Here is a 25,412-nt window from a genome sequence, read left to right as displayed (position 1 = left end):
AAGTCGTCAACTAGAAAAATAGAGTATATTTGCAGTGGTAGAGTTGTCATGCTGAGATCTAAGCACCAGAGCCACTCTTGCCTATTTTTGCAGTTCATCTTCAGTGTCCTCATTTTTCAACTGTATGTAAAAATCACACACCACAGGTAGTTTGTGTGTTCATCTGTCCTGTCCTGCCCTTACAGCAATACAAGGTGAACCAGCAGGCCTTTCCCTCTGCGAGGGAATAAATGAATGAAGTTCAACACAGAATTTCTTCCAAAGTGAAGAGAACTCCAAGAGAGTTTATCTGATTCTTGTTTATAACGTTTTGCTCTGTAAAACTTAGGGACTCTACTTCAGAGTTGTTAGTTGCCACAAAGACTGACATCTTTAGCCATTAGTCTGCTGTATGTAAAGCAATGAAGCCATCTCCAACGTTATGTTTTTTAAAAAAAATAAGGGATATAGTAGCAAAATACAGAGATAGTAAGAAACAGACTTCGGGTGGGCTGTTAGATGCAAGGATGATCTGATGATCTTCAACATCCGAGTGATAATACACCCAAAACACAAGTTGTAAGTCATTACCTATGCAAGTGCATAGCTTCCATTTATGGTTTAAATGAAAAGCCCCTTTCCCCCAGGAAAAAAAAAAAAACCTTCAAACTGTCAAAACTTAAAAAAACCCTCTTCACTATGACTAAAAACTGTGCAATTCTCTGAAAAGCTGTTCAAGTAAATATATTCCTGTTTGCTATGGAGGCAGCAGACAGGGAAGCTTAAATCGGTTCTGTAATAGTCTTTTCATGCTATTTTAGACATTGTTCTGAACTTTAGCTTCTTGTGCTCAAGTGACAAGAACAATTTCCCCAAAGAAACTCCTCCCCCGAAATAAGGCAACTCCTGACAATCACGTGCAGCTACAGCCTGAAATGGCAGCAAATAATTACCCTATGATGTTCTTTGACAGTTGTATCACAAAATGTAAGTTAACTAGCCTAATCACAGTACGTGTTTGACCACTCCTGTCTCACCTGTTCAAGTTACTTGCCCCAGGAAGTAGGTTTTGCGAAACCTTTAAGTTTACCACTAGTGAACAAAAAGCAAACCAAGATTTTTCCATATGAAACACTTCCACAGGCACAGGGATACAGAAACTTAAATACTCTGTGTTGGTAGCTATCAATGATAGCTTACTCCCCAAACCAGAACAATTATCAATACACTTCTATAAAATGATTTAACTATCTTTGTATATAAATTTTCACTTCAAGTCCAATATCAACTTCCATCTGTATATCTGACAGGGATCTGAGAGTATATTTAAAGCTTTTATTTGGTGCACACTGGCTTTGGACCTAGGCTCATTACACAGCTGCAGTAAAAAAAGTAATTTTTGAAAACTTCAAGCACGTCTCAAACCATAAACAAATCTTCAAATATAGTATATATCTTTGGAAAAATAATTTCTTTTTCCAATTTTCACGTCAGAATATTCACTGTTGTCTCGAAACGTTAGGTTTGAAGTGCTGTCATACAAACTTGCTTCAGAAACACACTAGATTTTAGGGGCCTAACATTCAGTTAATGTAAACAAAGAGTCAAAAGTCTACTAAATGGAAACCAAAAAAATCTGAGAGAACCTTCCTTGCCCTTCCCCTCCCACACCATTCACAAACTGAAATGAAAACTATTCCTTTCAGTGAAGAAAAACAAAGCTTGCCATCTACTTAGTCTACTTCTGCTGCTGACTCATCACTGGCTTTTTAAAATGTCTCAATATAGGGCCCGCTCCTCCCCACTATTTTTTAATTTGAATACTGACTTTTTAAAAGCTTTAACAAATTCACCCATCTTGTCTGCTTTAAGCTTACCTTTAGTCCTATTAGACATAATCCAATCCAGGCACTGGATTCTACACTTCGTAAGTATTTGTTCGTTTCACAATGAACAGTTGTTTCATTGCTACTTTAAGCATTAAGTTGAACATTGAGATGCTCTGTCTGTAATCACTGGATGCACTTAGAAAGAATTTCCCTGCAAATCATGATCAGTATTGTGAGGTTTTATATCTAGCAGCAAAAAAAAAAAAAAAAAAAAAACAGAAATATACATTTTGAACAACAAAGAACTCTTTATTTTACAAAATGTATTTCACCTTTTCAGTATTGCCTTTGTAAATGTACTTCATGCTGCAACTACTTACAGTAAAAACATGATTTGCAGCAAATTAAAGGTGCTCAACCAGTTCCAACAGTTTGATTTCTTTTTTTTTTAAGGTACAATATTATGTAGTTGCACATTTGATTTTCAGATGTGGTCCTTTATTTGCTTTAGTTTGTTGAAATCACAGTGAGAACTTCTCATCAACTGCCTCAGGCCACAGATTTAATGAAGATATTACAAGCACAATCGTTCTTTACTGCAAAATCTTTCCTTAAAGAAGTGAGCCAAAGGCTAGTGTTTCATTTATTCACTTGCTGCTGTATATGAAGGAGGAATTCATAGTATGATAAGGCTGATTCTGTTCTGTCTTCAATCATATTTTGCAGAAAACTTGATTTCAATGGACTGTCATCCCTTAAAAATGAAAATATAAAAGTGTTTGAGTGAAATAAACATTCGCCAAGATCTACAATGCAATGCATTAATAAAGTTACAGGTCAAGTGGCAAGATCTCTCAAAAGCTTAAGGATGTAGGAAAAGCCCTTGTGATTTATCCTAACAAGTGCATTTATCAGCATTTACTTCAACTAAAGATTGTTCTGACATTTAATCTTTTTTAGTCCGTGGAAATTCTAACTGGAGACAACTCATAATGAGTCACATCTGTTGTCAAATCTGTTAAGCACAGTATGTGCTATTGTTAAAGCTACCATTAAGCAAGTTCAGTACATGATATCCAAATGTGTATTGTTAAGAGGTCCCTAAAGAAACACAAAGACTTTAAAAATACTTACTTCACTATATATAGTATAGGAAAGAAGGGTCTCTGTTCTCTCAGCCAAGAAATGAAAGCTATTGTTCTGATGGACTCTGCAGTTTCAAGTTCTGGGAGATGTGTCTAAGAGGCAAAGGGTATCATTAGTAGCACATGGTATTTTTCAGAAAAAACAATAAAAGAAACACTTAAAATAGTCCAACTCTGTCCTAATCAGGTACGAAGGAAACCCAGATAGATACGTTTTGTGATGTATAGTTTTAGTCTAATCTCCTTGGAAAGGGCTTGAAACAGTCAAGTGCAGCAAACTGGTACCAGCAGTTGGCTATCAGAATGGTGCTCAGAGCTGTGATCGATACCTGTTTTATCACAGAAACCAAATGATTTCCCACTAACCCACTGTGTTTACTATTCACAAGTATTCTTGGTCTGCTCCCACAGTTCTGAGAAACTTTATCATTGCCAGCCTTTACCTACTGTACTTTCATGGGAAGATCTATAAAGTTTTAGCCTGGAGAAACTCAGAGAGGCAAGAGAAATTATTTCTTTCCCTGAATCTGGATTTATAGTGAATAATAACTAGAGAGCTAATATTTGAATAGTGGTATTTTAATTAAAATAATATTCTGGCAGCACTGTAGGACTGGCCTACAGCAAGCAAGCACATACCATGTTCTGCGGTACTGAGCCATAATTTGGAACTCCAAGAACTTGGCTGATAAAGCTCTGCCCACAGTTCTTCCCAATCCACAGAAACATTACCTGAAAGATACCCAGTGATAACAACATTAATCCAATGCAAAACCACACCTCAGTCTCCTACACGTTTTGAACTCTCATAAAGAACACATCACGTAAACGTGGATACGTTTTAACCCCCCCCCACAGCAGCACACAACTTACAGAGCCAGCATCCATAAGGTAAGCACCGTCCCTACTCAACTTCTCCACTGACAGCTGGAGAATGGGTGGCTGAGGTATAGTTCTATCATTTATGTTAAGAGCCCCCTAAAGTAAAAAACAAAAAGAAAAAACACAGTGGTTCACATCCCCGTGCATTGAAACAGGCACAAAACCAGAAGGATAAAGACGAACTTATTACACTGAATAGCAAAGCTGGACCCTTTTTCTCAGTTTAGTTCAAGTCATACTTCAAGTGCATAATTTACTTATAAATCTCTTAAAGTTTTATTTAGACAGGGTGTACTTCATCAACTTAATCTTAACTAATTAGTTCTGGACTATCAGATTTGTTACGTACAGAAGATGCGATTTCTATAGTTAGTCAGGCTCTTACATTCTCTCACTGTTCACAGAACTACTTTGACATTTTAAAATAAAGGAAGCTACAGAGGGACAAAAAGTTAAAGCATATGTTATACTGTCTTCACATACATGTGATTTACAGTGCAAGAAAATGACACAAGGCAAAAAGTTAAATGTTAGGAAAAAAACTTCCCCATCCATCCATAGCTGGAGCACAGCTTCTCTCCAGAATTCATCAACCCAGTCCCAAATAACAAACGCATAAATGCAACAAATTAAAAATATGAAAGAGTAAAAGTCTAGTTACGCAGCTTTAAGGTGGGAAACGTGAGAATTTCAGCACAAATGTATTTTCACATCATACAAATCTTTGGGATCAGGAAAACAGACCACGTAACAATGCAAATACTCACCTCATCCGTGAGATTATCAACTCTGTACAGACTGGGATGTGTCATCAGCATGAGGTAAACAAGGGGCTGGTTTTTCACTTGACACATGGTAAAAATGCGTTCATCTAAACGTGCGTTCGTCCCAGTTTGAAATGCTTTCTGCAAACAATCAGGCATTTAGTTTGGCCATTAAAACAAAGCGAGATAAGCTGTACTTAGCACACCATCTATTGTTTATTTCTAACTTAAGTCTTGGAGATGAGCCATAAGTATTTTCTCATGGTACGGTATTTTACCACTGCTATTTTACTTCTCCATAGTTCTCTTCAGTATTGCACATACAAATCATACAAGTCTCCTTATTCCCATTTCTGGGCTCTAGAATTAACCATGACATTGCACCATCAATCCTTTCTGGTGAACAGTACAGCTGAGATAAAAGCATCTTGAAAAACGTCTTCTAACATACACCTCAAAAATGCTACTTGATGGAATTTAAACTGCTCCAATATCTATTTTTTTATGATTGATTTCAATATACAGAACCTTAGGAAATTCTGGATTTACAGTAAATAGATAGTCCTGGCTTGTTGGTACAAATAAACCTCAGCTATAACTGAAACAAGGGCTTGCTCCTCCCACCTGACTGGGTCAAACAAAAAGTCTTCTACATGAAAAAGTTCAAATGTCAGATGAGCATGCTCATAGCAACATGCTGGTTAATTCTTTATTAAGAGGTATGAATCAGAAGATTCTCTCTAGAACAGAAAGCCAGCTTGTCCAACACTTAAAATAATTTTCAGTATCAGAGAAATCCAGTCAAAAAATACTTATATTGAGCAAATATTGTGAAATGCTTTAAGCCTTTTGCAAGAACAGCCAGTTAACAACCTCTCTGCTAGCCAGCTAGCTCTCTTTTAATCCACACTGAACTGCTGTGTGGATCTACATTTACAGAAATGCACAAAAATTAGATTCCTCAAAATCTCAAAACCTCAAAAACTCTACCAGTACCCTGCCACATTTTCTAGACTAGTCAGTGTCTTTAGTATTTTCCTAATCCTTTGCTTAAAAAACTTACACTTTCAGTTTTATACACAGTTCTAAACTCCCACTTCTCAACTAGATCATTCTTCATAATGATATTCTTTAAATATCTTCTCTCTCCCCTATTGCTCTCCTCTGCAGGCCAGAGCAGAAGGCTCATCTATTACCCCGATACATTTGCTCCATAAAATTCTCCAAATCCCTTCATTTTTCATAACGTAACAGACTCCATGATGAAAATACATACATATTCACCACCTGTAAAATTTTATGTTATCCACTCCGGCCTGAGAAACAATTAAACAGGTTTTGTTCTACCCTGACCTTTCAAGTCATCAAATTCTGGGGTGCAGAGAAATGGAACTATTATCCTGAGAGGACTCTATCTGTGCAAGAAGGACTGTTCTCAAATCTGTAAAATACCTCACTGCTCTTAATTGCAAATTGCTGGAAGGCTCGTTTTATTAATCAATCTAAATCAAACAATTCTCAAAATTGAGTCCTACAAAAATACTGAAAGAGAAGATAGATGCTATTTTGTACATCACAAAAATGTCCTTTTATTTCAGGTTGACACGCCTAACGGACAACTATCCCCTTGCATGGCATCCTTTTAACATCCTTTTACCTGTTTTAAGAGTGCCAGCACGTAAAGTGGAAAGAGGCGTAGAGAGTTGGGGGCCATGAGCCCAGGCTGCTGAATGCTCAGGACTGATGAACGGTAAGCAGATAAAGAATCTATCACTGCATTGACCAAGGCATCCCGAGCATCACTCAAGGTAGCAGAAACTGATCGGTCCACAGCTAAAAATAAGAGTACAATGCTCAAATAAGAGGCTTTTTCTCCCTTGGTAGGAATACAGTCACATATGCTAACTTCTATCGGTTTAATATATACTGCCGTGCATCTTAATAAGCTTCTACTACACTACAAAGGGAGTCAAGTGATGCTGAAAAAAAGCCAGGGGCCCATGATGATGCACCAGACTAAGTCCAGGTGACTACATACAGCTACACATCGTAAGTCTGGAGAGGAGGAGGCTGAGAGGAGACTTCATGGCTCTCTACAAATCCCTGACAGGAGGGTGCAGAGAGGGGGGGATGAGTCTCTGGAGCCAAGGAGCCAGCGCCAGGCCCCGAGGGAATGGCCTCAAGCTGCCCAGGGCAGGGTCAGGCTGGCTCTGAGGAAGGATTTCTGTGCAGAAGGGGCTGTTGGGCGTTGGAATGGGCTGCCCAGGGCAGGGGGGGAGTCCCCGGGATCCCTGGAGGGGTTGAAGAGTCGGGCTGAGCCAGCGCTGAGGGATCTGGGGGAGTTGGAAACGGTCAATGTTAGGTTAATAGTTGGACTAGCCGACCTTCAAGGTCTTTTCCAACCTAGATGATTCTGTGATACTTTATCTAAGCCAAGCATTAAAAAAAAAAAAAAAACACCACAAAACAACCACCCTCTTAGGTTTGCAACTTGGCAAGCACTCTTAGAAAGAGAGGATCTTTTCTTCTAATGTTACTTCCCAGAGGATTACTGCTCAGAGCTTTAGGGCTATCATCCACACCTATCCAAACAAGCTCTTATCGTGCTTACCCATATTGGCTAACAGCCCGGTGATGGCTTGTACGTCTGCCCCTAGGTAGACATCACTCAGTGTTGTTACAACAGGTAAGCACATAGTGTGGACACGAATTCGCCTTTCACCTGTAAGAAAAGAACACTTTAGTCTCCAAACACAAGTTTTGTTTTAAAAACAATACAAGAAATGCCACTGTTTACTCAACAGAAAAAAAAATTAAGATTTAATCTAATTTGTCATACAAATGGTGATTCAGGCCATTTCCAGTAGCATTTACAGTTAGTTCTCAGTTTCTGGGTTAAGTCTACCTATTTTCAGACCAGAACTACGCTTCTCAAGAAACTGGAAGAAGCATTAACATTAACAACATGCAGTAACACATCACAGCTGGGATCTTGATAGAGAAAATAGTTTTGTATAAGTTACAGCAACTGAACTGCAGCTGGTAAATGGACACAGAAAGACTCATCTGAGTAAGACACTTAAAACACACAGCAAACAGGACCTGGGTATCTTACCTTTGCTGGATGTGTACAGGAGAGCTGACTGAAAAGAAACAACTTGCATATCTGTAAGACTCTCTTCTACTGACATCTGCACAGCATAACCCGCATCCGGGTTCACATTGGGTAATGACAACAAGTCTGTAGATCGTACGAAGAAGTTCCCATGGAAAGTATGAATGGAAAGACCTACAAGATAAGCATCGTATTGAATCAGCTTCATTTTTATAGTCATGAAGTACAGACACGCGTCTGACATCACTGATAGACAGCTCTGTATTAGAACGTTGAGATCCTTCTCAATGAAATAGAATTATCTTCAGGAAAGGTAAATATCCCAAACAGACAGCTAGTCCATAGAATCCACAAAGCCTAGCAGAAAGCAGGAATTTGGAAGTCAAATCAATGCAGAACAGTAGTAAGTCTCTAGACTATAAAAAGTCCTACACTGAAATTTCCAGTTTTAACCACTGCAGAATGGAACTTGGATGGCACTAAAGATACTTCAAATACAGTCTTTAATAAATGGTCTGATTCCTGGCACTGAATTTTACTTTTCTAATCTTTGTCTTTTAACTATTTATGCTTACATAACAGCCAAAATACCAGACATACCCAAATAACAGCAAACACCCTCCTCCCCTTTGCCCCCCACCCAAAAAAAAAAAAAAAATTAATCCAAACCTTTGGTGCATCTTATCCTCATGACAGCCTCAAACCCAATTTTTCTAGTTAAATATCGTTTCAGCTCCTTTTGCAATTTCTCCACCTGGACAGGGTTGTGTTTATGATGGTAAGACTGGTAGTAATAGACACTACCTGCAGAATACCTTGATATACAACCTGAAACAAAACCAACATACATTGGCAGAGTGCAGACAGTTGCCACTGTGGTCTTTAAATATACCAGTTGAATGCAATATGCCCGTTAATTATTAAACTGTTCACACCTGCAAATAGCTCTAACACAGTTACAGACCTGCATATAGACAGACAGATGGAACACAACTGTATGTTCAAGTATGTATGTAGTTTCAGGTGTGAAATAATTGTCCATTGGCCTGAAATGACAGGCACTTTGTCACTTGAAAGTTGGCCAAATAGAGAAAATATAATTAAAATGCTAATGAAAGTTACTCTGAAGATGTTTACACTGACTGTTAAAAGGCATAAAAGAATGAAAGTATTTCAGCCACTTCTACCAGGATCACAAAAATCCTGTCTCACTAAGGGAGAATATGAGAACAACTAGGTTAAATCCTATTCACTGACACTGCTCAAAGATGAATTTGCATCTCGACATACTAGATTCATTCAAACCAGGTTCATATACTAAATGTTACATAGGTTCTATGCATTTGCTGAAAGTACAAGAGTTAACGCCCCAAAACAGCCTAATATGACTTACCTAGAGAAGCCAAGTCAGAATATTGTCCACTAAGAAGGAATAAATCCACTGCAACCTGTTGCCCTGAGCAGTCCAAGGCTAACTTCTTATAAAAATCAGTTGATGGTGTCAGATGTATATCCTGTTAATACAGTGGAGTATTACAAAATGCAAAGTAAATTCAAACAGATTAACACACTTATTTCCAGTTTTCAGGCTAATAATTGATTCTTCATCAACTGATTAGTGTGATATCTTTAAAAAAAAAAAACAGATTATTAATCTGTGTTTATAGTGCTTGTGGGTTTTTTTGTTCTTTCTACCACCTTAACAAAGTAAGGTTAGCTCAACAAGAGAATGACAACATTAACCCAGAACAGGTAATTCTTGAACCACCTACATGCAGAGAACGGGGCAATCAGTTCTCTCAGCTCTTTTGCTTTTCTAACCTTTGCGGTTGCTCTTTGGTTTGGCTCTTCTCGTGACTTCAGTGCTCCCATTCCCACAGATGGAAGCTGTGTCTGGAAGACAGAGATTCTACCTCCAGTGGGGGACATCAGTTTAAAGGCAGCCTGTAACGCAGGTCCCAGAGCACTCTGAGTTTCCAGGGACTTGGTAAACATCTGTGGCAAGGTCCTCAACAGATCTTGAATTAGCTACAATTGAGAAAACAAAAGCATTAAAACTAGGGAGTCTTTGGAGTTTTCTTCTTTATAGAGCTGGTTGCTGAACATACATAAACATGTATTAATGCTTCTAATATTAAGGTAGTGAAGAAAAAGCCCTAGCAAAAGTCAAGTAGTGTCTTGTTTCAGATTGGCAAAAGTTTAGTCACATAGATAAATTAAAATGCCTCTTTTTTCCACCTCAAACTTAGCATGTAAACTGTAAGTGTTAAAGAGCATTAAGTAATCCAGAAATTATCAAGCATATCCCAAACTATGTGAATATTATTAGTTATTTAAGGTAGTTCTTACCTCTTTATTTTCATTTAAATTTACTAGTAAGTTTTCTGGCATTGGTATAAATACATCTGGAAGGAAAAAAAAAATTATTCAGGTTATTTTTTAAAAACACATCAACTGTATTTGCCAACCATTATAGCTATTGAAAAAAGAACACGGATCAGTGTGTAAACTTTTTTAAACATAATTATGCAGATTTATTTTTTTTCTCATAAGCATACATGTGGCTTGAATGCCACATCAGAGTAGTAATCGACAGGGTCAAAGGATAATCAAGACTATTAAGTAAAAACACATAATCAAGATTTTCTACTGTTTGTTCTGCCCTGCCCTTTAACATACAGTGAAAGGTGACTTGAAACTAAAGGCAGAAGAAGCATCACTAAGCATCAGTCACCACAGAATCTATAGCAAGTTAACAAAGCATCAAGTATTAGGGATCCTAAGAGAAATCTAGATAATTGTATACAAATTAAACTAGAAGTTAGACAGGCTGTCTTCATGTTTTGTCATGAACAGCTACAACATTGCTGACATTAGTTTCTTTAGTAGTCCCTAATGATCTGATCTAGAAATTCCCACCAGAGGTCTTTTTTTAAAAGGCTGTCAAAACCAGCAATCGTTAGTAGATACTAATCACAGAATTTTATTTCTGCATACCTTCAATATCTGAAACTATAAGCATCTGAGGCTGAGAGAGACCTTCCTGAAGACTGTAGAAATGGATTGTGCTGTCAAACGTTATGAAGCCTATTTTTGTTCTAGTGTTCCCAGGAAGCCTAAAAATGAGACATACGGTGTTCAGCAAGATGAAATTTCATTTCTGCAGGCTTTTTTTGGGGTTTTTTTAAAACATCCACAGCACCTGTCCAAGGTTGTTACCAAGTACTTAGCTTAACAACTACATTGGAATAGCTTGACTAAGTCATTTTGGAGGAAAAAAATAAAAGGAAGAGTAGCTCATAGTAGAATCACCTATCAAATACTCAGAACATTTAAGAGGTAATAAAAAATGGAAGAAAGAAGCATTTATGTAAGTTCGAACAGCACATATTTTATGAAAAATTTATTAAATGTATCCATTCCTTTCAGCAAATATTTCTCTGTATTTCAGCTTTTAAAAAATACAGTTCAAGAGACATCAAAAACATGATGTTTATTCCTTTTTGGGATTGGTGAGGCAGATAGGCAAGAGCCAGACAAGCCTCAAAATTATCTCTTATACTGGTGCAGCTGTCATGGGAAAAAGGCTAATACAACATTGGCCACTGCTAGCCAACGCTAGAAAATTTCTCTTCTAGACAGGAAGTACTGGCACGTTGATATCTCTCAACAGGTTTCATAAGAGGAATGAAAACAGAAGATTCTAAGAAAAAGGTACTTACAAGTCAAGATTGTCTAACAAGGTCTGGCAGACTGTATTCAAGTATCCTGTCTCAATTGCATTATGAGAGACATCAAACACAAAGAGGTACACAGGTGGTTGAGGTGGACGTAGCTGAGCAAAGAAAAGATTACCTTTAATTTTCAAAATGACATTTATTAGATTGGATTTATTCGTTCCATTGCAAGTTTAAACTCTATTAAAACAGCACACGGATGCTAAATAAAACGTCCGAATTCATCTGTCTCTTACTGGGTAATTCTAGAATTATAGTTTTCTTCCGGAAGACTTTCAAACACCAATATATTCTAAATATATAAGAACTTTAACATCAGTAATGTTTAGAAAAGAAAAACTGTCTGTAGTTCTTCCCCAAGAGTTCTCAGATACACTCCTTGAGGCAGCAACTGTTCTACTGAGCTGGAAAGCTTCCTCTATAACAAGGCTTTTTCTGACTTCCCTCTGGAAATAAAACAAAGGGAGAGAATAACTAGAAGTAAATAAAGCCTTACCATATATTCAGATGGAGCCATAAACTCAATAGTAGCATTCTGGACTTCAGGTCTTTTATGAGGTTCTCCATAAACTCTTGTCACAGGATTATACATGAATTCTTCAGGAACTATACAGATAAGTTTATATATTATTACTTCACACTAGTATTAGCTGTGCTGCATTTTAAGAACAAATAAATCACCTCTTTTGTGCCTGTTGGGCAACACTTCTTGGAGAACTACACTAGATAGGACAGCTACTTTGTCACCACCGAGGTTACCTTGGAAAACCACACCAGATTTACTGTGCTTCATTAGTGACACCACTGTCTGCCCATGGGAAACACCCCTCACGTCTCACAGCCCCAGCATGGCTGACAACAATCCCTAGTACTGTGATACGGCCAACAATATCGCAGTCTCAAAAGCCAAGGTGGGAAAGGTTAACCTTAACAGTTTAAAGCAATATAAGCATATTTAAAAACCTACCATCATTCACTCTGTAGCACAAATTGCATTTCCATCTCCTTTGGTCTAGAAAGCTGACAAAAGGGTTAATGTATGTCCGGCAGGAACGGCATCTCACAATAGTACTTGAAGTCACCACTGGCAATTGCTGGAAAAGAAAAACTTCCTGGTCATCAGGATCACCACACTACAGCTATTCATCTACAACAGCATTATCTACACTGTGCTTCCTGGTTAGCTAGTCAAAGCATACTTGTTGAAGGAAGAAGTATTTCTGCATCCTCACAACACCCCTACAATTCCTTAATAAAGCGACTGGTTGGAACTGAGCTTTAACCTATTGGACTGCGTAGGTTCCCTTTTCAAGCCTCTAAAGTCTTGACTTTTACACTGATGGTTTAAGACCAATACAGATCAAAAAATCGGAAAGAAATGCATATCTTTGAAAAATTACTTAAATTGTGAAAAATAACAATGCCTAAAAGAAGTACTGCTAAAATCACAAAGTCTCCTGGCTACCTGAAGACATCCAAATCTCTTTAACTTTGTTAATTCTTAATTAAAAATTAGTACTAGGTTTGGTATAGGGAATCAATAACTACAACTGATATGTGACAAGATAAAGCTATATAAGCAATACTGGAATTTAGCTTTCTGTCACAGCCAAGTGCTATGCTGCCTCTAAGCTGCTGGGTTTTTGAGGTTTGGGAAGGTTTTTTTATTAAGAAGTGAGGCTTGAAAGTTTAAAAATGGTAGGGAGAAAAAAAATTCAGAAAAATTACAATGATCTGTATGGAACAGGGAAATGCCAGTTACCAGAATAATTTTTCTGGGCCAAGATCAGCCAACATACTTGCCCTTCTTTTGTAACTCATTGTCCAGCTCTGGACTTTAATGCAGACATAGTTGACATTTCAGCATTTAAAGTTTTGAATATTTGTCATACCGATAAGTCTTTGAAAGGATGAAGCAGGAGCCCCAAAGGAAGTTTGGCTTTATTCAATAAGGCCTGAGTTTGAGGAATGTTAGTCAGGGTACAGCGGAACAACCTACATGGAGACAAAGGGTTATTTTCAGAGGCTTTCAGATAAAATGATGATTCAGTAGTACAGAGCATCCTTTATATTTTTCTAGAGAGGGTGATGGTTCCGTTTCCAGATAAAGGATCTTCTCCAACTCTGCCAAATCACTGCTTTTAGTCGGAGCCTGACCCACAGTACATACTGAGTTCTTATTTTATACACATGCTCTTTACACAGAACCGAGTGTCATTATAGTCACTCAAATCAAAGGTAAGCCTAACAATTTTTAAAGTTTCACCAAATCTTTATATACCAAGTGTTATTTTGGAATACCAGTTTGGCCTTATATACAAATCTAAACCAGTGAAGTTTTAAAAAGTTGTCTTAAAACTACACAAAACCCCCTATAAACAACCCCACAGTCATTTCAGGGACTTCAGAACTCAGTGGTTTCCAGAAAGCACAGATGTTCACAATACTTCTGCAAATCCAGTCCAGCTCGTTTGAATGACCAGCTTCACAAAGATGCTGTTATTTCCTTTTTCTATCATAAAAGACTTGCAAAGCAGTACCACCTGGTTATACACAGTTCGGTTGGTCTCGTCAGAGATATGACTTGAATAACCAACTGCCAGCCTCTTGTTTGACATTCCATTTACCCCATTGTTTTAAATGGTTACTTCAGTACAGAGGCCACTCATGTTTCTGCATTCCCAATCTTTTTGGTGTACCTCACTCAAGTGAATTAACTCCTATTTTATATCTTTTCTCAATTATACTCATGGCCGGTTATATTGTGAAGTTTTTGTATTGCACCTATCTATAGCTGCCTTGCCTTTCCTCATACTTTCTACACAGGTAATTTTCCTCCCTTTAATGTTTAAACCACTTACTGCCTTCACCGTAACACAGTGAAGCCCATTTTCAATGTTTTCTACTCACAAAATTAAGGAGATACTTTGTCAAGAGTTACATTCACAAGTTGGTATTTATACTTCTTTTAATTTTGATGAATTATAGCAAATTAATAATCTTACTCAGGGTTACAATTGAGCTTCTGGATGTCTTCATGCAAGTTTGGGACAGGAGCCTTCAAGAGGGTCGTGGGAAGAATATTTCTTTCTTGAAGAAGATTCACAGGTCTTAATCCTTCTTGCTGTAGACTCAGGCCACCCATAGATGCAGTTAAGTGATTAGTGCCCAGGGCAGGCTAGAGTCAAACAAAATTTAAAATAATTTACACCAATTATTTGGATGAAACCCACATTTCACTTCAAAAGCAAACGTATTTCCCTTTTTTTTTTTTTTTCTGTATTAGCTGCCATTGTATTACAATGATATATTTAGAAATACTACTTGCTACATAAACTTGGACTTAGACATGTAGAATAAGAGGTAAAAACTAGCTTTTTCCTACAAAGCTCTTGAAATACAGAGACTCAGCTGGCAAAAGTGTTGGTCAGTTAGCTTTGAAATTTCAGGAAAAAAACCCAAATATTTCGGCTAACAATAGCAACCCAAGGGAAGCCAAAAGCAGCTGAAAGCTTTAAGAGGAATATTCTGAACAGATTCAAGGATAGAACACTTCAGAAAGAGCTGGCACACAGCTTTTCCAGACTGGTAGCAAGATGTCAGCAAATACCTTAGTCTCAGATTACATCTACCATATTGAACAAATGGGACACCAAACAGTGAACCAAAGAATCAGCACCCACAGATGCACAACACACACCAATCATCACTTTTCTTTACCCACACGCACCACGGGTAGCGCTGAGACAAAAAACAGACTATCTTTACCTGGTGGAAATGTTTTGATCCATCTGGATATTGCAAAGCAGACGCTTGCATTCCCGGTGCTCCAGGTGGAGAAGTGTTTTGGTAGCCTGGAGGTAAGGTAGGGTAAGAATACCCGACGCTTCTATTCATCTTAAGATTTGGGGGTGCAGGAGAAGGATGTGGAGTTGCTAACAGCAGAGAAGACAAATACTTACAATTAATGGCTGAAGAACAGCAGCCTGCTCAATGCATTAATGCAGCAGGCAGGCTTTTTGTTGTTGTTTAGTTTTTAAGTGTAAACAACTGACAAATGCAGACAATTTTGTTTTACCATACTTACAGGCAGACACGCCTGTTGTCAATGCTTCTAATTTTATATTTAGTTTCAAGACAGACATCAAACCAAGTATATATGTTTGTACACATATGCCTAAACTTCCATCATTCCCAAACTCTTAAATAAAATTAGGTAATAGCAAACATTTTTAATTCCAAAGCCTTACCCATGAGGCCACCACCTTCTATTGCATCATAGCTGTTTTGGACCACAGACCCATCACTGGCAGTGGATGGAGCGTCGCCTATTAAGAAAGACAGTCCCAGTAAACATTTTCACAAGTTACTAAGAGCTAACTGCAAAGAAATCCTACTTGCTGGATGAATATTAAGGTTAGCATAGTTCAGATCTACTTTGTTTCTGTCCCAGGACCAAACTGAATTAAATATACATCTTGGCCTCTTTCTCGCACACACTTCCTTCCCCTGCTGACATGACCTCAACAAAGGACATTCATAAAACCCCACTATCTTTTTTCAAGGAAAACCAAAGTCCCTAAGCCTCTAGTTGAATGATCTTTTAAGATGACTTTAAATTAGGTATTTGCCATAACTTCCAAGCTGATATGCAGGGAAGTGTCAGGGGACACTTCCTCCTCATCCAAGGAAACATCTGTAGGCTAGCTGCAGTTTTCAGAGTGCCTTGAAATTTAGGTACTGAGTTCCCTGAAGAACTTTTTCCACTGACAATTCAGAGAAACACCGAATTCCCCTCGCTTACACACTTAGTCCAGTACTGCTCACCAAATGCCAACAGTTCTGATACGGTCACATACCATTCAAGATATAAATTCCAGCTAAGATAAGAAAAACCTTGAAATTGAGAGTGTGCTCCCAAAGGGCAGCTTGTTGAAAGCTAACTATGTCTAAATATACAAGACCAATTATCTATTGCTAAGGAGAAGCAGGCACTCAATTTACTTTTTATTATCATTAAATTCTTCAAAGATGGCCCAATGAAAGGAACCTGCATTACACGCTGAATCGTGCTACTATGCAGCAGTCAACCTACTTCACAGACTAAACATTTCTATCCCTCCAAGGCTCTGGAAACGTTTCTTTTCATTACGAAGAAGAGACTTTCTAAGCAAAAGCAGTTTATAATTCATTTCATAAAACTAAGCTAAATCTGAATATGCTATTCTTGTACTCACACAGCTACTACATACAAGAAACTGCCAATCTGAACATGCAAGGAACCAACAGCTTTCATGGAACAAACTATGTATGTAAAAATAAAACTGCCAACTACCACACGGTCCCATCTAGCATGAGCACTAAATGCAATACAACTGCAGGTCTGTCTGATACAGAGCCCTGATGAGTTCTTAAACAACGGCATATTTGTGCAGGGCCCACAGGAGACAGAGAAAGTCAGATATCTGTCTTCAACAGCTGACACTTAACAGCCTCTGGTAACAACCTCCAGAAAATGAACAAATCCAAGATAAGCATTTCAGTGATTTTACACAGAAGGGAAGAATATGGTACAGTTAGGTAAACAGGCAAGGAATTGCAGGGTCCACATTTTAGCTTTCCCTGTAGGATAAAACAATAGAGGAGGTTATACACAGATTGTCCTTCACAGCAGTCAGGGATGAAGAGAAATTGGAATTCCAGTATCATTTCAGTACACTAGAAATTAAAAAAAAAAAAAGAGATGGCAACTGTGGGAGACACGGACATGTCAAACAGCACTTAGAAATCTATTCTGAAGTATTAATTATTTTTATTTTATTAACAGCTGTCAACAAGAAATATTTTACTTCCTTCCAGGTCCTTACCTGCTCCTTTCAGATCAAACTATGCTGCATTCATATCAATTTTAATATTTGAGTGTCTAATAGAACAGTGTACTTGACTTTAAAAGTTGCACATTAGAGCAAGTTGTAATGTTCAAATTCAATAGAAAGAGCAAATTATTTCTTACCTTCTCGATTTGCAGCCGAATTTAGCAGAGACTGTGTATTAGGTGGTCCTGCTACCAGTGTTGATGGCCTAATTAGAGGTGGGCCACCAACTGGTGGAGGTCCTAAAGGTGGCCTTGCAGGGGGGTGGAGTGGAGTTAAAGGCTGAGTCACAGGTGGAGGTGCAGATCCTGTAAAGAGATTGATTTTTAGGAGGAGTTTAACCCAGCTGAAAAAGTCACAAAAGTTTTGTTACAAAAACACACAACTTAAACTCTAAATACCCCTCTTATTCAAATGATAAACAACATGAGTTTGACAACTTCAGATTGTTTTTGTCATGCTTTTCTCATACTGCGTTCCTGTAGCTATTATCCATGATCTCTTTCAGCTTTTTGTGGGTATTATTGATAAGAATTTCAAGAGGTACAGAAAGCATTCCAACTTCGATTACTAAGTCTGGACTTTATAAAGTTTAGTACTGCCCCATATTAGACAGAATAATGAACTAGTAAGAGTCTAAACAAATTCCTTCTGACAGGATGCTCATCTTCCACTTCAGTAATCTGATGCAAAACACCAACGTACAGATTTTGTAGCTACTAAAATTGCTTGGGAAAAAGATTTCCCTAGGGAAAGCATCAGCAACATGCTGTCTGAATACATTTGCTGTGTGAGTGTGAGGACTTTTCCTCTGAAATGTTTAACCCTCCATGTTAGAAGTCACAGGAAAGTTTTTAATTGCTTCTATTTTAAAATTCTAGGACTTCTCTCAAGCCAGCACAGTTAGAAACCCAATTGCTTTTCTTCCCTTCAAATAATGCCAAACCTAAGAGCATTTCTACCCCTTTGTTCCCTATTATTCCAGAGGCCAGTAAAACTGCCCTTTAACTCTAGGAAGACACCAATATATTTTAATATAAAAGTTAGCTTTTCAAAAGATAAGGCCAAATTGTCTAGTATCACCAGGTCTTAACACCGTACAGAAGCCTGTAAGCCATACACAAAAGTATAGTGATGAATTCCCCACTGCACAGAATATGCAGCTTCATAAGCCTGCACAGTATGGTCACATTTAAGGAAGGAGGGAAAGAAAAAAAAAAATCACATCCAGTGATCTGCTCACTTAGCGTTTGATACTGCAAAGCTAATTAATAATTGCTATATGCTGGCAACACTATCACAGAACTTGGAAGAGATTCTGTGTCTAGGTGGCTGTCCAAAGTTGGCTGTGCAGGCAGGGAGCTGGCAGAGCTTTGTTCTAAGAATGAGTTTTAAAATTAATTTAACTCATTTGGTGACCACAGTGATCTTTGTTCTACAAAAAAAAACCTACCTGGGAAATTGCTTAGGAGGATTCACCTTGGAATGGATAGAAGAATCTCTTATTCCAGACACTCGCTCCCATTTCATGTGCAACACTCCAAAATTCTCAGCATTTTCCTCACTAACTCCAAAGCACTAATTGTTAATTCCGATAAACTGCCAGAAATCACTTAATAAATTCTGTGAGCTTAAGACAGTTCGAAGACCATAACAAAATTAGTCAGGCATGTAACAAAAAAACTAGCACAAAGAAAAATCTCTAATGAGACTAAAAGCACTTCACAAGAAAAAAAAAATTTGGTTTAACATTTAAAATATTTCTGCAACTCCTATTTGCACACTCAGATGGAAAAACCTCTCTAACAACAAACAGGAGTTTGCCAAAGAGAAACTTGAGTATTAATTTTGTTTCCATAATAATCACAAGTTGCATAGTAGAGCCATTTAGCATTAGAAAATCTTTTCACCACTGCATATACCAGCACACAAGCAGCAGCAGCAGAAGTCTTGTGCTTTCAGAGTATTTTTTAAAGACTGACAATTATTGTTAGATAGTGAAAATTCCAAGGCTGGATGAAAGAAGCTTTCCATTCAACTGGCCTCTATTTTAATGGTACAGAACACTTTTCAGTTTTCTTCCCAGGCTGTGCTCAAGTTGTTTGCATCAACCTGACTGAAGCTCTTCAGAGAACTACCCAAATCAAGTGCTTAACAGAAAGGTAACGAGTTTTAAACTGCAGAAGACCACTCATTAAACAGGATGCAGTTTCAAACCGTGGAGTCCTGAAGTCCCCACTTGACCAAAGCGTGCCAGAGCTCCAACAGCCACCCCAAGGAACGGTGAAGGTCACAAACAGCATCACCCACACACAGCCTCCCAAAGTGAGACACCAGTCAGGAGTTACCTGCTTCAGCCAACTGAAATGCCTGCCCTGTCCACAGAACTTCCATTTCTAATCCAAAGAAACCACCCCAATATTTGCGATGTGCATTTGCTCTAAGTATCTGCTTTGACAACCTCGTTCCACAAGCAAAATGCCACTGCAGAGAGTCAATTCTATCTTCTTTTTTTAAAAAAAAAGGACACTAAGAAATAGACATTGGTGAAATATCAGTAAGTCAGGGTTACCTGGCTTCATATAGCTGTTCTGAAGCGGAGGACCTCCCGGAGAAGCAGCATATTGATAACTTCCTGGAGGATTTGTATTTCCTGATAATGACGATGGTGGCTGAGCTGACCCTGTCCCTGTCACATGAGCCAAATGGCTTGTTTGAGACCCAACTGGCTGACTCCCCGGAGTCTGGCTGTACTGCCAGTTTGAAAGCACTGGTGGGCTAGCTCCAGGAGGAAAGCTACCAGCAGATGAGACGGCAGCTGAGTTTTGCAATGCAGGCAGCAGCACTTGTGGAACAGGACCCGTCTGTTGTACTGGTGACCCAGAGAACGGTGTCACTGGTGGTCTATTGAGAGTCTGCCCAGGTCCTTGATAATTGTTTAATTGAGAAACATTCTGAGAGCCGCTATAGTTGTACTGTCCAGAGGACTGATGGGGAGGAACCTTCGCCGGCGTCTGATGCGAGTACGATCCTGGAACTGAAGGGCTATATCCCTGGCCATCTGATGGATGCATCAGCTGATTTGGAACAGGACCTGGAAGATAAAAAAACAAAACAACAAAACCTTTAGAAAGTCAGTGTTGTGTATCGCTTCTTAAAACAAGAGATATTCCTGGGAATCTCCTTCCTTAGGAATTTATTAGTCTCCAAGCCATAAAAGTAAATTTGGGGTTTTTTTTAAAAAAATCAGGTGTGACAGAAGTACTACAAATTTGGTAGTATTTTGCCATCAACTACTGTAAAACAAACTGTTTTGTTTTACAGGAACTTCGTAACCCCGAAGCATTCCAGTGCCCGAGCGCCATCCATCCTCCTGGACAGGAATTCACACACTACAATGTTTGTAGCTTCAGAAGCACACCCAAAAGCAAGCCAACCAAAGAGGAGTGCTCTCCCACACACCTGGCAGTAGTACAGGCAGACTGAAAGTGGAAGCATCATCCATTACGTAATAACACAGTTTCACTTGACGATTGACACCAACTTAAACTTCAGTTTACGGCAAAGACACGAAGAGCGAGTTTCAGCTTAGGTCACCGTGCTATTTCCCAAGTGACAGAGTTAATCTATCAAAGTTTCTGCAGTTAATTTTAGTAAGAGAACTATTCATACACCTATCACTCATATAAGCAGCCAACTGGTCACAAACATTGAATGAAGGGTAATTTTACATACAATAATTCACCAAGCAAGAAAATAAAACCTGATAGGTTAATGGTGCTTTGTATGTATTTGTTGGCCAGTATAGCTAAACTAAGTTTTACTCATTGGAAGAAAAAAAACAGTTGAAAAAAATGTTAATAACGCTCCAAACAGTAAACAGTGCTGGCAAGAGCATCATCAGATTTCTGCTTTACACAGGAACACAAAGAGAAGAATACTGTGAGATTTATAATTCAGGAAGAAAGCTACTACTACAGGTTGTTCACACCATTGCCACAAAATGGACATTCTGAAGGGAGACTGTAAATTTTCCAGTGAAATCCTTCTGAGCAGAATACACCAGGTAATACATGCAACAGCCAGCCATGACTCCTTAAAAATGACTAAAAAAATCTCTCCAGTGTTGTATCATTTATTTTAGCCACTCACATTGTGGCTCCCCTCACCCTCTAAACACACAGTTTGCATAGTGGAGACATTCCACATATACAGTCAAACATCTGAAAGCAGAAAAGATCTTCTTCATGGTTTGGAGTTACGATTCTTCTATTTTCAACCCCGTACTACTTTCCAGATTTCCAGAATTGGTTAAGATTCAGACAATTTTTTTGAACCTAGATAAACAAAAGCACTTACTTTTCCAGACTAGAAAGTCCTGAGGGATTCAACACTTAAATTAGGCTAAATTTACTAGCATAAACTAAAATATGCCAGAGAGATTAGCTTGGATAGTGGATATGTATTTAACATAGAAGTACTGGAAACAGCTGCCACCAGAATGAAGTCACAGAATTTCATTTAACATTAAACCAAAGATGGCTGCTCTCCTATTGAAACATTCTAGTTATATTTCAAAAGGTGAGGAAGTTCACATTTCCAAGTTAAAATAACTTTGAACTCTGGCCTTTCGGACAATAAATCAAGCTAAATGCAGAATACATTGAAATAGTTAGGACAAATACTGCACCAGTCATTCAGCTCCTCATTCCCTAGAAAGCCTTAGGCTACAGTTCACAGACAGCTGTTACTTCACTGAATATCCTACAATTCCACACTAACTACAGAGCCAAGGCAGTACTACAGTGCCAGTGATCTCATCCTCACTGCCTCTGTTATTTGTGCATAAAAATTATATACCGTATTATTCTCCACCCATTAATCTCAAAATACTACTTATCATTCAGTTAGGAAATCCAGTTATACCCGACTGTCCTTACAATGCTGCTCATAAATCTCAGTAATTAATAATTCTCTAAAATCAATGGTGTCTAAACAAAAAGCTTGCAAAGATGAAAACGCTAACAATTATTACTCGCCTTCGAAAATTACCCTGCAGGGTATCAGAGGGGTTTTCAACAATCAATTTACAAAATTCATTGTAAATTAAACTTGCTAACTTTAAGGACGATGAAGAATTCTTATGCGATGCCAGGCCTCCTGACTGGAGGGAGGTGCATCAGCTGGTACACTGATATAATAATGTTACTATATACAGAACAAATACTAATTAATTTCATAATTTGATTATTCACCTTAGAACATGACTCTGTAGCCCAGGCAAGAATCAAAGTACTTGGACTGCTCTCTGACACACTATCTGCCCTGCCCGAGGGATAAATTTGAGGATAAAACAACGGCAACGAGGCAAAACCCAAAACTGACCGACTGATATATTCTACAACACTTTGCTTTAAAAATAAAATGTACCACAGCATGATGTTCCAAATTTTAGTTTTTATTTTTAAAGTCAGAAGCATAATGAAAAGTCTCAATAGCTGACATGCAGTTCATATATTCAAGACAAGCCTGCATAAAGCTGCCAACAGAACTAAAGCAACAACATTGAGGGGCACAAACCCTTTCCAAAGGGTTTCACAATCCACAAAGACTTCTCAGACCTTGCTATTCTGCTGCTGCCAGGTGCTCATCCCGTCCTGACCTCTTTACTGGGGCCTGTTAGAGAGCATGGGGGCTCCCCAGCTTTCCCCAAATGCTGCTGCTGGTTTTCTGTGCTGTTCTGTGAAGCCAAGAGCCAACAAGGAACTCGACACAGACTCAAGAGCTTGATCACCTGCACGGCAGCAAAACGACCGACACTCAGAGACCACAGAGATGAGTTAGTAATAGAAGAAAGGCCACCTGCTTAACAAAGACACCTCTATGGGAACACAAGGCCATGGAATACAGATCAGGAATGGCACTAGAACATCTATAAAGGTCGCCTGATGGTTTTATGAAGTGAGAGGTCAAAATATTAGCACGGGAAGTTGTATTTTCTGCCATGCAGAATTTCAGCATCACCTACTCCAAACCAGTTATTTAGCACATGACCTTCACCAGCTGCCACCTCTCCAACCTCCAGCAAGATGGAAGAAGAAACACACAGAAAAGCTGCATCCCAACCAAACTGCCACAGGATCGAGCACCACCGGTGCCCACCTCAGCTGATTTTGACCCACTGGTTTCCAAACCCAAAAGCTTCTAAAGCACCTCATGATCCCGAAGCGCCACACTAAGATATCATGAGGAATGCAAAACAGCCCCAAAAGAACTGTTTCTCTTTCTTGTTTGCACTATTAACTGGAAGGCAAATTAGTAACCTGCAGTTAAATGAATACAGAATACTGGCCCTATTGGAAGAAAAACACAAATGAAGTAGAGGAAGGTTGCTGCTAAGCAACCTGATGCTCCATGCTGAACAATTTCCTGGTCAGCACACGGTGCTGCTGTGACAATTCGCTGCCTTCATGGACATGCGAGCTCAGGGAGTTACCTGCAAACAGCAACAAGTTGAGAGGAAGAGCTGACAGCTATATAACAATTTAATTGTTTTTTTGGCAGCTCGCTTTCCTCACAGACCACTACAAGTAGCACAATGGTACTCTCAGTACCCTCTAGACTGTTTTAAAAGGCTTTGTTTTTACTGTAAAGGTCACGGCTCGCAAGCACCTTCTCAATATATATTTTAAACAATGCTAAGAACAGTTCATGCTTGAGTAATCCAATTTATTCAAAAGGCCAGCAACCTACATTTTATCTCTAGCATACTGTAACAACTGTTAAATTTTATTACCTTCTATTTGCGTAACGAAATTTCAGTTCTTTATTTTTTATACACCTGACAGCCGGGTAGCCTGAAATTCTTCTTCCTCCTCCAACTACCTGCCCAAAATGTGCTTCATCTGACTACAGGGAAATCAGCAAACATAAAGCGATGCCAGCCTGTAAATCATCCCACTCGATTACTCCATTAGTTAACGTTTTCTTTGTACATTCTCTGCTTAGTCTATAAGCTCTCCAGAATAGAGCTTCTCTCTTCAGACCGTATTCAGCTGCTTCCCACTTTCTTGACTCTATAAGCAACCATACAGTTGTTTGTAAAATGTCATTTTGCAGATGACTTTGAGGAAAAGCAATAAGCGCACTGTGAAGAAGGAGGGGGAAGACAACTCAAACCATTTAATTACTGATGCATAAAGCAGAAAAAATCAAAAGATCTCATTATAACTGAATTGCTTATGATGCAGCACAGCTATTGAAACACAGAAGCATATAATTAAGGAACCAAGTGCAGAGGATGCTGTCTGTATATGTGAAATCAGGAAATACTTCCAACAGCACAGATTTCCACGCATGCAAAGAAAACAGATACCAAGACAAGGCTTGCCTTGTATTTCTTTCTTCCTAGCTTAAAAGGCTGTTAAGTTATTCAGTTTCACCTTCAATATCTCGTTTAAAAAAAGAAAAACACGGGATTTTGAGGGGAGAAAGTCATTAAGACTTTCCCAGATCGTAGCACACGGAACAATATAATAATGGTTTCACATGAATGACAAGATTAAAAAAATAAATAAATAACCCCGTTGCACTGCAGCCTGAGCTCAGCGAGGTGTCCCCCGCCCGCGATAACCACGGTGCCACATGTACAGCTCCGCTCCAAAGGGTCAGAGGCTCCGACCGCCGCCTCGGCGGTGTCGCCCGTGGGGATTCGGGCTGCAGGAACGTCCACACGGCTCAGGCCGTACCTCTTCCCGAGGTAGCGCGAACAGAGGTTTTCTGAAAGGCGTTTCTGTCAATTTATAAGCCCCCCCACACACACACAAATATACTCGGGGATACTTCTGTCGTGAAAAAACACTGGAATTGAGGATTTCTTTTGCTTGACCAACACCTCTGCGTCGTTCTCGGTAACCCTCTCGGCAGGACGCTCCCACCGGCCGCCCACCGCGATCCCCGAGGACCTGGCACGTCCCGGCCGGGGAGCCAGCCGCCCCCGTGCCCCCGCACAGCCCAGGTGACGCTCCCACAGGGGGTGGCGGAAAGGCGTCTGTCACCGCTACCCGCTTTTTTTTTTTTTCTTTCTAA

General features: G+C 39.0%; 1 protein-coding gene across 1 annotated transcript; it reads right to left on the bottom strand.

Moving 5' to 3' along the window:
- Positions 1-430: 430 nt before the first annotated feature.
- On the bottom strand, positions 431-24,879 carry SEC24A (SEC24 homolog A, COPII coat complex component; the record flags this gene model as incomplete). The annotated part of the gene is made up of 24 exons (XM_026858490.1): positions 431-2,562; positions 2,943-3,046; positions 3,593-3,685; positions 3,827-3,931; positions 4,603-4,740; positions 6,257-6,432; positions 7,211-7,321; positions 7,715-7,888; positions 8,384-8,542; positions 9,108-9,228; positions 9,536-9,742; positions 10,064-10,119; positions 10,712-10,830; positions 11,437-11,549; positions 11,948-12,057; positions 12,419-12,545; positions 13,344-13,446; positions 14,457-14,629; positions 15,220-15,386; positions 15,702-15,779; positions 17,465-17,632; positions 19,897-20,418; positions 21,684-21,702; positions 24,799-24,879. Coding segments are annotated over 24 exons (3,339 nt in total), but the record flags the coding sequence as incomplete, so codon positions are not given.
- Positions 24,880-25,412: the final 533 nt, after the last annotated feature.

This window comes from Athene cunicularia (genome assembly GCF_003259725.1).
Source record: "Athene cunicularia isolate RWA chromosome 13 unlocalized genomic scaffold, athCun1 chr13_part1, whole genome shotgun sequence".
Taxonomy (NCBI): Eukaryota; Metazoa; Chordata; class Aves; order Strigiformes; family Strigidae; genus Athene; species Athene cunicularia.
This window is presented reverse-complemented; position numbering and strand designations above follow the sequence as displayed.